This window comes from Gopherus flavomarginatus, chromosome 2, assembly GCF_025201925.1.
Source record: "Gopherus flavomarginatus isolate rGopFla2 chromosome 2, rGopFla2.mat.asm, whole genome shotgun sequence".
NCBI classification, from domain to species: domain Eukaryota; kingdom Metazoa; phylum Chordata; order Testudines; family Testudinidae; genus Gopherus; species Gopherus flavomarginatus.
Window position 1 is genome coordinate 80,969,088 of NC_066618.1, and position 16,854 is coordinate 80,985,941.

Consider the following 16,854-nt stretch of genomic DNA (forward strand, 5'->3'; position numbering starts at 1 on the left):
TAAAGCTTTTTAACTTAAGCATAAAATATCACTGTGTATCAAGACACTTAGAATGGTGCAAATCAGGTTGTTTCACACCACAGTATTATAAGGACAATCTTATTCTTGATGTCTTTGTTTGAAACTAAAGTCTTTGGTTGCAATGTAGAGCTAATCCACTTAGAATCAGTTCGTTTTTATCCTGCCTGTAGTACTATGTAATAGGGATTTCTGCCCCCAAACAAAATGCAGGGAAGTAATTCTTAAATTGATGATGCACTTCTACTTTTGATTGACTATATATGTGTTCTCCACAGTGTACGTGAAGGTAGGGTGGAACACACACTTGCCAGAGACTTAGTTCCAGGTGATACAGTCTGCCTGTCAGTGGGAGACAAAGTCCCTGCTGATCTACGCTTGTTTGAGGTATGTGTTCAAACCAATTTTAAAAGACAATTTCTGGAGGGGGAAGGAGGCGGGAGAGACAGAAAAGGTAAATGAAAACTTATATACAGGAACAAAGATTATTACAGTCTAGTGGCTGTAATACTTTGTTAGTAGAGAATGCTAGTGTTTTGCTTCCAAGATTTAGATTTTTGGGCAGTGTGTGATACACATACATATAGGTGGCTATTAATTTTCCCTGTAACATATGTGGGGGAGTTGGGAGGACCTGATTCTGAAGACCCTTTCAATTTTAACTCCAATTTACTGACTTTTTATTAGTCAGTTAAGTACCTTCCCTAAATACATGAAATACAGCAAGCTATGAAATGATCATTTTGTTTTGCCAGTCTGAATCATGTATCTTGTAGTTTGCAGCTGATTTTGATTTTTGTTGAATCTTTCCTCCTATTAATCTTATTGGATAAAACTTAGACATTCCAATTTGTTCATAATTGAGTATTTAAGAAATTCCAGATGCTTATGTAATTGTGCCATTCTATTTTATATCCTTTACATCAGAAATGTAATATATAAAATTGTCTAGTTTACTGAACATCTGACTTCTAACATGAGTATGAGTAGCAGTGTCCAGATGTTGGCAATAACACTGATCATATATATAAATCCTCCAAACACAACAAAAAGTGGGATATATATTTCTTTTGCTTTCTGTGATCCTTACTTCTCTTGAAGCTGAAAGTTTTATGTTCTTAATATTGGTCTCACCTGTGATGTTAAGCATTTTCAGGGCTCTCACATTAAAATTTTCAGAACTCTTGTTGAATTGATTGGAAAAGTCTTGGAAGCACTTGCTGCTTGTTATTGCAGGTTTTTCTATGCAGTGTCCCAACCAGTTCCCTTTTGAGACTTCTTAAAAAAACTAGTATCAAATATAGTTATTAATCTACAATGCACTCTTTTATTGCTCCTGTCTTATATCTGTCATTAGCTCCCTCTGACACTATCAAGCCATGGCTGCTTTTGCATTCCGTAGTCTCTGCCCTAATGCTGTATTGTGCAGCATCATTTTCCACAGAAGTGACATAACATTGTTTTCTGTTTTTGTTATACACTTGCATTGCTTTTGTTGTCTCACTCATAAAATTTACAGCATGTTGTGGTAACGCTACTTGTCACAGCACCTTTTCTGTCCTCTGTCTTGAACCATACATAGCAGCCATACGTAGCAATAGGCCAGATCAGTGCTTACCACCTTGAGCTTCATAATTACTGATGCTCTTATTTTGCAATGGTTTTCAAATGACAGCCATTCTCCTCCATCTACCATTGTAACCCCATAAGCCTCTCTCTCCAACATGGTTGTGGGTTTGTGTATGTATGTCCTCTCCCAATTCATACTTGATAATGGGTTCTAAATGTCCCTTCTTAAAAACTTGAAGGCCAATTTAGGTTTTCTGTGGGATGGCTGACCAGGTTAGTTTATATCCTGACGGTACACTTGACTTGGACTCTAGTTCTGAACTGCATCTTTTATGTTCCTGATGTGGCAGAGTACAGTAGTTATGCTCAGTTTTAGCATAGGTACAAAGGCATGATGGCTGTAAGCTACTATAGGTATTTCCTGTTCCAGCAGTGCTAAGGGATTGGATGAGAAAGGGGAGCCTTGTAGGATCAAGTCTACGTTTCTTATCTTTCGGTCTCCGTGTATGGAGAAGCACCAGGAGAAGTCAGAGGAAAACTAAATTCAAACTTCTGAATTTGTACAAAGTTGAGAATTTTTACATTAGATTCAGTGATACCTGTGTTAGAGTAGAGTTGCTTTAAGCATTTCCATTTTAAAGGGTCTCTTCAAATGCTTCTAACTTTGTCAAACTTCTAATTTTGGGCTGAGATTTTGTTCTTGATTTTCATTTTGAAAGCAAAATTTTGGCTATTTTGAGCGTGAAAAGTTAAGCCCTTTTGGTTCAAAAAAACTTGCAAAAAACCATTCTAGTGCTTATGCAATTTGAAGTGGAAAATTTGAAATTTGACAAGAACCCCTAGGTAAGACGCATCAATGGTTTTGTGAAAATCTGTTCTGACTGGGTTACTGTAAAGGATATTGAAATAAGAATTTGCCATGTGCACTGATTTTTGTTATGACTTTACTAGTTTCCCAATGTTCCATTGGCCTAGAGCATGTGTGCATAAAAAACTGTATGGGGGTGAGGGGAAGCTAGGAAACTCCAAACAATCTTTCAAAGAGCATAAAGATTTCAAAGCGAAGACTCAAAATGAGTGAATGTCAAAGATAAGGTTAACCGGGTGAACTCAAGTCTGCCCTCTTTTCTGTATCTGTCCCAGTTTGAGCATCAGTTACATTACCACAGATTTTTTTTTTCCCCCTGATGAGCCCCCCCCCCCCTCCGCCTCATTTTTCATGCAGGGGTTGAACAGTGAATGAAATAGTTACGTTGTGAATGAGGCAGAGATCCTGCAGAAAATGTGAAGACGTAATTAAAGACTGTGGGCCAGATTCTGTGCTGTGTCCAGAAGTGCTGTACCTGGTCAGGGGAGAGCAAAAGTGATTTTGGGTTATCTGTGCTCTTAGGATTCTGGGTCACTGAAGGGACCATAATGGAGAATTTAGGCATCCATGTGGGCTGCTCTAAGTAATGGCAGCTTCCTCAGTGCTACCTGTGGCCTGCAGCACAAGCTAGAATGGCTGTAACTGTGTGCAGTGCAGGTTTGGATCTTTCCACCTCCACTCTGTATCCCTACTCTGAGGCTTTTGTGGTGCTTAGAATCTCCTATGGAAACTCAGTGCAGTGCCTGTGCCAAAGGTATTCATTTACAAGGAGCTGTGTGAGACTTACAGCCCATTTTCACTGCTGGGGTTGCAAGGTGGAGGCAACAAGGTACAGAATCCCTCTGTTTTCTAGACACATGCTCTTGTGTGCTAATGGTCTGTCAGATGTCCTAGGGTCTAAAATTGGGCTGAAATATCCAAAGGAATCATGATTAGAGGCAGACCATATAGAAAAGATTAGATTTATTGCCCTTTGTACAGATCACCTACCAACTAGGTCCTTCAAAAACACTGAGGTTTGTAAGTATACTATTGATAATGCTTAGGATAAAGTGAGGAGAAATGCACAGTTTTTGTTTAAAAAAAAAAAAAGTGCGTGTTGGTTTGACAGCTTCCAAATATAATTAGCAGATAGGTAAATTACATGATCTGGGTAGTTGAATCCCAAATAGTGTCTGGCTGGATTCCAATTAAGGAGTTATCTCCTTAATTGGTATCAGCTTTATAACGAGTGTGTAAATCCAAGCTATCTGAATTTCTGCTGAATAGGAAGAAACACTTAACTGATTCTCTCCAATTTTCTTAAAAATGAAATGGATAACTTTAACAGCCTGCAGACATTCTCAACGGTGGTTTGCTGTTTGTTGCGTTCTTTGCATGCACTCATGTAATAAAATGTTGTTAGTATTTGTGAATATTCATTTTTCTTTAGTGGGATTGTAGACTGCTTCTGATCCACTATATTCCATTATGTAGAAAATGGAAACATAACTACAGCAGTGTGCACTTTACTGCCTTGGTTTTAAGTCATTTGTTTTGTTTAGCTTCTGTGTCTGAAACTCAGTGTTAGATTCTTTATTCTCTATCGAAACAGTCATTTTTTTTTTTCCTAGCTGCCTTGAACCAATGGAAGTAATTTACTGTTAAGTTTCATAGGCTATTTCTGGAGAAACAAAAGACTGCATTTATTTGTGTTGCATGACAATTTTAAAAAAAGTAACTTGGCAAATGCTTGGAGTGTAAGTAGTTTAAAAGCATATTCTTGAGTTCCAATATTCCTACCATGATCTTTCAGCACAGGTTGCAGGTTGTACACGAACATGTTGAGGTAAGGGCTTCTTGGGATAAGATCAAATCTGCTTGACCTTAGTGACCTCCCTTAGATATCATTGAGAATGAGACTTATTTTATTAGATGCTTAAGACTTCCACTAAAGTATTCATATGTATAAGAGTTTATTCTAAGCCCTTTGTTTACAGGATTTGACTTGTTTTTTTTATGAAAAGCATTGCATTGTTTGTATCTTAGTAGACCTTTTTCTTATCTTGTGCTCTTTTTTAGGTTGGTTTGTGATGAGCAGAGAATGAAGCTTAATCTAATTTATTACTTGACTATTGGCAGATCCTCTTTATAGAAGAGACTTCTAGCTAGTCTCCTAGGTCTATATGGGCCTATGCTTTCACTTCTGTTCTTAGTCAGTGATGGATGTGTTTGTGTGTGTTCTTTAAGAAACACAGTAACTGGTCATTCTACTGTTAAAACCCTGGGAAAACTCACTTTGACAACACATCAGTGTTCATCTGCACAGCAAAGTAGGCCAGTATAAAAATGTGTGGGATTTGAAGATGCAATGTAAACATGTAGTCAATTTCATAGTATCTTAGCATTATTAGAGAAACCTCTGCGAAGGTGTGAATGCTTGAAGAGGTTTCTTTGATGCCCTGGGATTTAAAGACCAAATTTAAATGAAAAGCCCATAATGAGAGTTCACATTAGATGAATGTTGCTTTGCAACTTATTTGTAGGGAAGTGACACACAAGGGTTAGAAGGGTCCTAGAGCAAAATACCTAGGCCATGTCTACATCTAAAATTTTGCAGCGCTGGTTGTTACAGCTGTATTAGTACAGCTGTATAGGGCCAGCGCTGCAGAGTGGCCACACTTACAGCAACCAGCGCTGCAAGTGGTGTTAGATGTGGCCACACTGCAGCGCTGTTGGGCGGCTTCAAGGGGTTTCGGGGAACGCGAGAGCAAACCGGGAAAGGAGACCAGCTTCGCCGCGGTTTGCTCTCGCGTTCCGCGAACCACCCTGCAAACCGCAGGGAAGGAGACCTGCTTGCTCGGGGGTTCGGGGAACGCGAGAGCAAACCGGGGAAGGAGACCAGCTTCGCCGCGGTTTGCTCTCGCGTTCCCCGAACAAGCAGGTCTCCTTCCCTGCGGTTTGCAGGGTGGTTCGCGGAACGCGAGAGCAAACCGCGGCGAAGCTGGTCTCCTTCCCCGGTTTGCTCTCGCGTTCCCGGAACCACCCTGCAAACCGCAGGGAAGGAGACCTGCTTGCTCGGGGTTCGGGGAACGCGAGAGCAAGCCGGGGAAGGAGACCAGCTTGATTACCAGAGGCTTCCTCAGGTATGCTGGGATACCTGCTTATTCCACGGAGGTCAAGAAAAGCGCTGGTAAGTGTCTATACTTGATTACCAGCGCTGGATCACCAGCGCTGGATCCTCTACACCCGAGACAAAACGGGAGTACGGCCAGCGCTGCAAACAGGGAGTTGCAGCGCTGGTGGTGCCCTGCAGATGTGCACACCTCCTAAGTTGCAGCGCTGTAACTCCCTCACCAGCGCTGCAACTTTCTGATGTAGACAAGCCCCTAGTTTCTTGCTTGATCATATATGTACGTACATGCATATAGGTAATTGTTCTATTTTTTATTTATAAATATTCAACTGAAAGTGTTTGCCTTGACAAAACTCAATAAGTTTAGCCTGAATAAGGAATATAGCTTTAGTGAACTGTCTATTTTTTAGGTGATTGGAATTGAGTAGGTGTTAAAGTGTTAAGGCATATAACCTTACTAATCAGAGGGGGAGTAGGAATAGGACAGTTGAAAAACTACTTTGTTTTGTTTAAATATTCTGAAACAAACTTCTAAATATTCAGTCTAATCTTCTAGTTGATGACTGTTTTAGTAAACTGCAGAAATTTAGAATTAAGCAGTGTTTGTCCTCTAAAGCATTTGAGGTATAAGAAAAAAGGAAAAATCTTTACTGAACTAACTCCCCTAGAATATGCTGAAAATCTCATTTTTCTAAAAGTTAAATTTAAAACTTCCGTCACCCTTTCTAATCTATATACTAATGAGCTATCCATGTATTCTGCTAATGCTCTCCAAATTCAGAATGTAACCCTGACAAATAAAATATTGCATATTACAGTTCAGGCTTCAGACAAAATATCTCTTGGGAGTGATTATTTAAATAGTTCAAAGTCTCATTTTTTTAAAGCTGAACAGAGAGACCAACACAGTTAGTTTGTTTTTTAATTCCATAGATAGATTTGTGATACTGTACTGTTCACATAAAGTAGCACTTTCCGTAGCTGTTCAATTCTACATAGATTTTATTGATTATGATTGAAAGATTAATTGCAGTTTTTGACAAGTGTCCCTTTTTCCTTTGATACAGCACCAGCATTTTAAAAATGGGCACTACCCTGGTAACTATTTGAGAGAATAGCAGGAAATAGAAGGGAGATGGCTGATCACAAAGCACTTTAAAAAAGGATAGTACCTTTTCTAATGTTGACTACATTATTTTATCTAGTGATCTATATTCATCTTGCTGTCCAGCACTGATAAAGAATACCCAGTACATCAAAAATAAAATGTTGCCTTTTTTAAAAATCTGGAAGTACCTGAACTGCTGTGATCTACCACAGCATTAATTGTTTTGAGTGCAAACAATGTTTAGTTTTTGAAAGACATCCTTCCGAAGAGATGAGGTATTTTAGTAATGAATCTTTCTATCTGTCCTTACCCTTTTTCCCCCCCTAAGATAGCTGGCGGAAAGTGTAAATTGATTAGATTACAAATAAATGGTGTTCCCTAGTTAATCAACAGCTGTTTACAGAGTGATTACATTCAGGAGAAGACTAGAGTTGTCCCCTTGTGATTGACTTCTGGCTCATTCAAAGGGTCAAAATAATTCCCATTGTCTTTTTAATGGGAGACTTTAGTGGGAGTGGGATTTGACACAAGACTGTTCTAGGTCATATATTTTTATATTAAGACTTCTATTTTTTGTTTTGCAATACTTTTATTTTTTTACCCCATGTCTTAACCTTTTTCTTAATACTAATTCTCCCTCTTTCCGCCAGACTCATTCTTGGGCGGTTCTGCTGATTAAAGGAATCTAGATTAAAGAAACATAATTGCATAGATGTAAATGTATCTCGTGAACAACAAGGCCGCCTTGACTTTTGGCAGGGAATGGTGGTTCTCCCCCACTTCCCCCACCCCCAAAAATGAAAATTAAGTGTGAACAAGCGCTTTAGGGAACAGGCTCCTGGTTAGGAGTTGCCGAGAACGAAAGGATGCAGCGGTGCATATGTACTTGCAGTCCTAATTAACCCTTTTGGTTGGTGGTTGAATGGATCACAATAGCAGCCCTTCTTCGGGTGGGTCTATAGAGAAATTAGGGTTTTGGGATCCAGTTGGTGGTTTTAATGAAGGCAGGTGAATTGCATCTTCACTTATAGTCAGTACTGTGCCTTTACAGTTTTTTCCAAGCCATTAGGGTATCTCTTTCTTGTGTTTCTCTTCTTCTCAAGCTGTCCTTTGGTTTAATACCTAAGATCCCAAAGACTTTTTTGCATTTATTGAACTGGAGGATATAGCCTGTACAACAGCTTGTTCATTTAGTTAGTTTTTTCAACTCACTTCATTGATTTTAAGAACATGCTTAGTTAACGTGTGTAATTTCCTAACATATGCAATACATTTTGTTTCTAAGAAGGGAATCTGAGGGAGAATTTTTAACTGTCTCAGCATTCTGAGTACTTTGAAAAACTCAATACAATACAGATGGACATGAAGCTTTTTCCTTAGTCAGTATGTTTTGTTCCCAAAGGCTGTGGATCTTTCTATTGATGAATCTAGTCTGACAGGCGAGACTGCTCCCTGCTCTAAGTCGACTGCTCCTCAGCCAACTGCTAGCAATGGAGACCTCACCTCCAGAAGCAATATTGCTTTCATGGGAACACTGGTTAGATGTGGAAAAGCAAAGGTAATATCATATTGATAGAGACGAATGTGTACTGCATGTCTTAATTATTTCTAAGCTGCCAGATCTACTTTAAAGTTCATCCATCTATTGACAATGTAGCTTAATAGCTGTACAATATTTACGTTTCTCTTAGACCAATATTTAAAATGCATGATCTTTTGCTATTAATATAGAAATGTTTAACTACCTGGTGTACTATAGCAGAACTTTTTTTTGTAGCTTACTTCAATTACTTGGTTCCAAGGACCTGTGAGGGGGCTGAAAGTACTAAAAGGGGAGTGTGTGTTTGTGGGGAGGATTGGCCTGTGAACACTACAAGTCTCCCCATCTCATGAGCACAATCTGCAAAATCCCAAGTCTTTTACTTCTGGGAACCATTCCGTTCAACAGCACTGGAAACCAACCACTGGGAGTGCCAGCAACTAGCTTGGCCATACCCCACCCAAACTGCCTGGCATCAAAACTCCTACTGATCCATTCCCCACATTCCAGAGCCAGATGTCTTCCCCCTAGCATCATCCCTGAAAAACTCAGGCCAATTATAACAGGCTTCCCTATGCTGAACCTCTGAACCCCACCAGTCTCCATTAATATCCTGGTAACCTCTTGGTTCACATTCTTCTGGGCCTTATCCACAGGAGTCAGTTCATCAGCTCTTTGTCAAACCCACTTTCTGACCAGACCACTCTTTTATGTCTGGCTACAATTGCTTGATCAACCCAACATCCCTTTGAATTCACCCCCCCCCCCAGCTGACTGCAGTGCAGGCCCCAAGATCATTTTTCTCCAAGATTAATAACCAGGACTTTAGGTGGGTGCTCGTTGTTCATTAGTGAATGCACAAAAGGCATGAGCTGATCCCACAGTGTGCCTCTCCTGCTGAGCCACTGAATGTGTACAGATTTAGCCTTGAAACTCAGCTGCAAATCACCAGGTCACCTTCTTGTGGGTCCACTGCACCATAGAGAGCTGGCAAATCCAAACATCAACTATGTTTTGGATGTGCCCTGGAATCGGAAACAGAGCAGGTTAGTTACACTTACTGCCCGTCCTAATAACCCCTTCCATGGAGTGGACATAAACCTTTAGCAATTCAGTTTCCAGTGCATGATAGCCTGAACCTTTTGAGGCCAAAAACCTGTGATGTTGCTGCTGTGCTCCTGAAAGAATGTGTACCAAAGTTAGCCAGGTGGAGACAAAAGTAGGCAAACACTTTTTACATAACTCCAGCAAACAGCTTCCTGGCAAGATATCAATCACTCTTGTACAAGTAGCAGGGCTGGCTCCTGCTTATATATTACTAGGGAAGTTCTAACTGCTCTTCGGGACACTGGTATTCACTGACACATTCCCATAACACCACCAAGACCCCTTTCTTGTTTTGGTCTGTTTTTGAATACCTGAAGTTCAGTGATGCTGCTCTAGGTTATGGCCATATGTCAGTAATTCCAATACCTGCTTGGGCCAGTCAGCAGCTGCTTGAGGCAGCTCACTTACCCTGAACGCAGCTGGAATAGAACAAAGAGGCTCTACATGGCCCAGACTAGAGTTTAAATTAATGAAAGGGGAAGGTGAGGGAACAATTGACTTTCTCCTCTGCTGGCCAATGAATGGATAGAGCAATAGTCCCCAAATTGTGAACCGCCCCCCCCCCCGGGGGAGTGCAGAGGAATGTTCAAGGAGGCATGGCAGGGTCCAGGCTAGCCCCCATTGGGGGGTGGGGAGGGAGCACCACCCAGCCTTGCTCTGCCCTTAGCCCCCTGCTGCTGCTGAGGGGAAGGTGCAGACAGGTGTAAGGGGGTGTGAGGTAAAAAGTTTGGGGACCACTGGGGTAGAGCCTCTAGAAGGGAAGGGGCCACCCCTGCATCTCTAGCGAATGCTTTCCTTCTTTCTACTGGGGCTGTTCCAATCACTGCTGGTCCTATCAGCTTTTTTATTGGTTGAGGCAGATCGGTGGCATTGTATAGATATTGCCTGAGAAGTTACTGAATACTTCAGCAGAGTGTCCAAAAGCTTTGCCAAATTGCTTATCTGACTTGTCCAGAGCATTGATAAAGCTTAAAAAAAATTTCAGTACAGCCAACTAGTCACTATTTGATCCATAGATTGTAAACAAATTGTCAACAACCATTAACAATTTGATATAAAGTCTCAAGTTGGAATGATTTTTATTTTGTAGGGGATAGTGATTGGAACTGGAGAAAACTCGGAGTTTGGGGAGGTTTTTAAAATGATGCAAGCAGAAGAAGTAAGTATTACTACTTCAAGCACAATATGCTTTTTGTAAATGTAAATACTTTCTGCCAAAAGTTTTGTTAGTGGAGCTTACATTGCATTAGTTTCAGCATAGAAATTTGGAAACTAACCTTTTTAATTATTGGTGTCACTGTCTTTTATTTTTCTTCTCTCCTACACAAGTCTGAACTCAGAGCATGAAAGCAGTAATTGAATTTCATTTACATTAAATTGTCCTGATGCTCATCATATAGGAGTTTCATTGGTGTGTCTAAAACCTAACTAATTTAACTTGACTAACTGAACACTAATTTTATTATTTAGAAAACATGTAATGGTTTCATAACTTGCTGAACAAAGGTTTTCCAGAGAAATGACCAAAAATCATGTCTCATACGGTAATGAGAATTTATTTAATCCTTTTTGGCTAAAGTGTCATTGTCAAGACTGACTGCTACAAAATTTATTTATAATCTTTAAATTCCTTTTAAAACACAATTTTTCTTCAGAGAAAAATTACTTTCAAAAGTCTGCTTGTCAAAACAAGGGGTTTCAAAAGAGAAACATTAATGTCTTTTTTAAATCTAGGCAACCTGCCAGAAAAACAGTGCTGCAAGGTTTCTCCAGATTAATGCATTATTGTCCTTGTGGTCTGCTTGCCACTTGGTGTGGGGTTGAGGGGGCGAAGGAGGAAATGCCTTGTATTGACACACACACACACACACACACACACACACACCTGTATTCACAAAGCTTAACTTAAAAAGGAGGATGTCATAAGTGGTGTTTTTGCACCATCTCTTCTTTTCAATAATTAAAATCACACAATTAAATATATATTTCAATGTAGTGTTGCAATTAATTAGCATGTTTCCATATTAATTGGAATGCAAAAACATCAACTACAAATGTTAACCCCCTGCCTTCAACCAAAATAAATGTAACTAATTATTAAAATCTAAGTTCTGTAGGTGGAGGAGGGAAAACCTTGGCTCAGTGCACTTGTATAACATTTTAATGAGTAGTAAGCATATGTTCTGGAAAAGAGTTTTTTGTGAAACAGAAGAAATTGATATCAACCAAGTCATAAATTATAAACTACATCTTTAACAAACTAGTTCCATATCAAGGAGAAATAAATTCCATAGTGAATAAATGTCTAATAAATTAAAATAATGATGCTTTTTGAAAGAGTTGGATTTTACCTTTGTCACTTTCTGTACTTCGCTTATCTAAATTCTCTGCAGTTTTAATTGGCTATGGTATTCATCACTTCCTTTTCTAAACTGTTGTACAATATTGTTGCTGTCCATTATTTTAAGCAATTAAAACTATTGGGTTTCACTCATGTAATTAAAATGACCCTAGTGCTTTTTCATGTTTAGTTTGTATGGAAACTCTACAAAGTTAACTTCAGAAGGTGTTCCATGCTGTATTGTTTGTCTTTTATGATAATTTTAGTTAAGACATCAGTTGTAATGGTTCTTAGTTAATGAAACACTGAAGTCTGTTAAAAAATGAACTATTTTGAGAGAATTTATTATGACTACTGAGCAAATGGCATTCGAGAATGAGATACAAGGGTTCTTAAGTTAGTCTGTAATGCATTTATGGGCCCTCTTTTTTTTTTAATCAGAAGTATTTGTCCTCATGCAGTCTCTTTATTGCTTTATATTCAGTCAGATATGGGAGAATTGGGAGGGTCTGTAATAGGGAGCCTTATTTGGTGCTGCACCAAAATAATGTGCTAGTTAAGGCAATTCCCTGTTTGCTCTCAGCAGAGACCTGAGGTTTCTCTCTTCTCTTCCTGATAACAGAACATTTCCTAAATGTCAGTTGACACTGCAAAGTTCTCAATTATACCTTGGATATTAGGAAGTCGGAACACGTATCCTACTTCCTGGGCTAGACATGATTGCGTCCCTGAGCTCCCAGTTGTCTGTTTCTTGGCATTAGGTGTTATGTATCTTTCTATGGAATGACCAGTTCTGAATCTCCTCCAGATGACCAGCAAATCCCCTGAGATATATGGTGGCCTTTCATGAATGATACTTGTTTAGACCTTGGAAAAAGTCTCACTTGTCCCTCTGTTACCTGGAGCCAGAGGGTTGTCTATATGTTTTCAAGAATTACAGGGCTTCAGATCCACTTTGCCTACTTGTAAATACTCAAGATAAACTGGGTACATCCAAAGCAGTAGGAAGCTGCTAAAGAATTATCTTCTTCACTCTAATGAATTATTCATTGAGGCTTGATTTCTACTTCTCACAAGAGTGGAACAGAGCACTAGATAATGCATAGTGCATGGATATTTCTACAACCTAAATGTGGCTGATTAATTCTACATTTTGGTGGTGTCAACTTTAACAGAGTACCCATTACACTGTTACATTTTAGAAACTTAATGTCATAATTTGTATTGTAGCATTGCTTACATTTTTGTTAAACAATAATTGTCACCCTGAATTCTCACATTTCATCAAGGCTCCAAAGACACCTCTGCAGAAGAGCATGGACCTTTTAGGAAAACAGCTTTCCTTATATTCCTTTGGTATAATAGGTAAGAACTTAATTGTATCTGCATTTGTGCTTTTTAGGAACATTCATAATTCATTCCTGCTAGACACTTACGTAGCTGTAAATGAAAAAATGTTGGTCTTGGAAAATTTTGGGATTTAAAAACACTTTACTTTTCTGCTTGCTTTTAATTTTATTGACCTGTGCTAATTGATGTGGAATAGCAATTGATTGAAAACCGCTAAGCCAACGTTGCTTTCACACTTGTAGATCTTTATTTGTTGCCTATGTCCTTTTGGCTGCTACAGATCTCTTTCCTGACTGTCTTATTTTTCTGATATTTTTCTACTCTAAATCCTCCTTTCTTTTTAGATAGCCATTTGTGCCTCCTTTTTTAGTTCTGAGTCTCAGTGCCAATGCTGTTCAGTGGTTTAGCTGACAGAAATTTTATTTCACTTTTGATGCTGAAGAGTATCACCATGCTAACAGACCCACATCACGCTGGCTAAGGAAACTAAGCTGTACAATGCCCTAAGCCTGGGTTCTAGAGCTGCAATATATAGCACAAATGGCAAGTTTACGTGTGCTTAATGTTTGATCATCCTGAAGCCCCTATATTGTTTTATATTTAAATATACCTCGCTTTGTTCTGTTTGTAGGTATTATTATGCTGGTTGGCTGGTTGCAAGGAAAGCATATCCTTGATATGTTTACTATTGGTGTGAGGTGAGAATTTCATATCAGAGTGAAAAATATTCTTATTTAAACACTAAAGCAAACACTTGAAAATCAGTTGCATATGTATTATGGTATGTCTGTATCATACATGCTGTGCTTTTAAGCCACTTACATTTCAAATAAATGTAACACTGAATGCCACATAAACTGAAAACAGATTCTGCTATGACACAAAAATGGTCAATCACTTCCATTTTTATGCTAAAATGGTATGTATACTGTGCTTGACTTATTTAAATCTATGACCTAATCTCTAGATGTATTTGCAAATAAAAACACAACTAACATCTCTATACATACCGTAATAACCAGAAGTTTAGATTCTGTATAATAGAACCACTAGAACTCAAATTTAAACCCAAAAGAATAAAATTCATTAACTTGGTAGACTCCGGCGAGCACTTGAGTAAATAAATGTCTTGTTTCGTGTCCTAAGAGTGTCTCCCTCCCTCAGAGTGGTAGAGGGAGTAAGTTCCCCAGAAAGAGTCATTCTGTGAAGAGTGACCCTTATGTTAGGTGTCCCAACAATCTACTCTAGGAAATCTGCCTTAGCATACCAACTTTGGTAGTGCAGAGGGAAAAAAGGTGATCTTTTTGGAAAAAGGAACCAGACCATACAGAGCTTTTATATGTCAAACCAGCACTTTGAATTGCATCTGTGAGCAACTAGGAAGTGCTTAGTACCCTCTACACCAGCTGAATTTTTCAAACGTTCATGTAAGATAGTTTTAAATATAGTGTATTGTTGTACCCCAAACTGGAGGTGACAGTGTTGAATCATTGGTGCAGCCAGCATTAGAGAGGAAGTTTGACTTTTCCTAGAGGGATGGAGATTATATATAAAATATGGAAAAGTTTGATGCGCTGAATTACCCTTCTTACCTGCTAATTTGATGTGATTTATGCACATTCAGATTTTATTAATTAGGGTTTGAGGGTCTTAGATGGGGAGGACACTTCAAAGTTGATCTTCCGTCCTTATTTTCACACCATTTTGCTTAAGTATCATAGCACATCTGAATTGATGCATCTGAACAGTAAACTCTTGAAATCATGGCATATTGGTTCATCTACACTGAGTGCCAACATTTTTCCAGACTAAATGTCATGTGATTAGAGCAAAGTAGCAGCTGTTTCCTCTGTGTGTGTGTGGGGGGGGGGGTTTTGTTGGTGTATCCATAAAACACGGTCTGTAACTCGATTGATTTTTATGCCTTTTTTAGTCAGTATGTTGACTTCTAAGCCAGTGTGTTTTGTTTACATTTTTATTGCAGTTTGGCTGTAGCTGCAATCCCTGAAGGACTACCTATTGTGGTAACAGTGACATTGGCCCTTGGTGTGATGAGAATGGTCAAGAAAAGGGCTATTGTAAAAAAGCTACCTATTGTTGAAACTTTAGGTATGACTAACCCAAATAATAAAGAATATTGTGATATTAATGTTGGAGATGACCAAAAAAAGACAATTTAAAAAGTCTGTTCAACTACTGTTAGCAACAATTTTACCAAGAACATGGTAATACTTTAAATACGCTAAATTGAAGTATTTTTTACAAAAATTATTATACTATTGAATTTACTGCAGGACCTGTGATGCATTTTTTTCCAGGTTCTTGAGCCTAGCATCAGAGCCTAGCATACAAAATTCATTGGTCTATGTCATTATCAGGGCTGTAGTTTCACAGGTGAAACAGTATGGAGGAAAACAGTTCACCAATTAAAACACTTATTCTCTTTTCTGTGCTTAGTTAAATAAAATACTGATGGTTTTTAAAATTGGCAGGTTGCTATGTATTTAGGAATAGTACCATTGAGAGATTTATGAACAACACTTCTAAGTTTATCAGTACTAGAAAATTGCTTGGTATGTCATCAGGAAGTCTACATACTTTAAAAGTGGTATGTAGTTTTTAATGTCATACAGGAAGCTGTATTTTAGATATTAAACAAGGACTTGCATCTATATCCTATCTGGTGCCTCAGTGCATTGATACTAATGGATGTGCAGAGTGTTTCAATGCTGCAAGGTTCTCTTAGAGTTCCCAAAATGTCAGTGCATCTCAATGCCTTTATCTCTAGATGCTGCTGCTGTTCTCGCATTGTATGGTTAATAAATCTCACATTCCAAAAATCTCTGCCATGAAACATTCAGATTTAGAATAGTTTAAATAAAGACTCTAATGCAACTTTGACTTAAATTTTAAATGCTGAAGTTAGGAAATTCATGTAGAGGCAAAAAGAGCAAGAGTACTTGTGGCACCTTAGAGACTAACAAATTTATTTCAGCATGAGTTTTTGTGAGCTACAGCTCACTTCTTCGGATGCATAGAATGGAACACACAGACAGGAGATATTTATACATACAGAGAACATGAAAAGATGGAAGTATGCATACCAGCAGGAAGAGTCTAATCAATTGAGATGAGCTATCGTCAGCAGGGGAAAAAAAACTTTTGAAGTGATAATTAAGATGACCCATAGAAGGTGTGAGGAGAACTTAACATAGGGAGATAGATTCAGTTAGTGATTCTTTGCTGCTTTTCCAGCCATTCCCAGTCTCTGTTAAGGCCTGAGTTAATTGTCTAATCTGCATATTAATTTGCATTCAGCGGTCTCTCTTTGGAGTCTGTTTTTGAAGTTTTTTTGTTGCAAAACTGCCACCTTCAAGGCATTGTCTTTGCTAGAGTAATAATAAATATTGTTTGAATGTAAGGAAGAACTTGTGGTTGCTGGAAATAAGAGTGTTAAACTTTTTTACTGTTCCTTAATAACAATTTCTGACACTTCCTTAATATAGTTGTTTGTAGTTCAGTAAACAGGAAGACAAACATTTTGGAAAATTATAGCTCTTAGCAGCATTCATAACTCTTTGCATAGTTTTGTTGAACTACCTATTGACAATTTTTTGTGGTGAATGCTTTGAGTCAGTTTATAAGTAACTAGAAATTTTTTGCCTCTGCTTAAAAAAATAAAAAAACCTGCATTGATTTTATAAAATCCAAAAAATGGAATTGTAACCTAGGTAATTAGCATTGGTTTTTTGGCATATGAGAGTTCTGAAGGAGATAGTGACAAATTAAAACATAAGTCTAGATATATTAACACCCTCCCTCTAATGAAGTTCTGTAC

At 38.4% G+C, this 16,854-nt stretch overlaps 1 protein-coding gene across 5 annotated transcripts in view; it reads left to right on the forward strand.

The window, feature by feature from the left end:
• ATP2C1 (ATPase secretory pathway Ca2+ transporting 1) overlaps positions 1 to 16,854 on the forward strand; it is an 87,224-nt gene that overhangs the window by 37,864 nt on the left and 32,506 nt on the right. For all 5 annotated transcript variants that reach the window (XM_050938346.1, XM_050938349.1, XM_050938350.1 and 2 more), the window contains 6 exons: positions 297 to 405; positions 8,081 to 8,236; positions 10,416 to 10,484; positions 12,956 to 13,031; positions 13,648 to 13,714; positions 15,001 to 15,125. In XM_050938346.1, the coding sequence (XP_050794303.1) occupies positions 297 to 405; positions 8,081 to 8,236; positions 10,416 to 10,484; positions 12,956 to 13,031; positions 13,648 to 13,714; positions 15,001 to 15,125 (602 nt within the window). The remainder of the gene's footprint in view (positions 1 to 296; positions 406 to 8,080; positions 8,237 to 10,415; positions 10,485 to 12,955; positions 13,032 to 13,647; positions 13,715 to 15,000; positions 15,126 to 16,854) is intronic.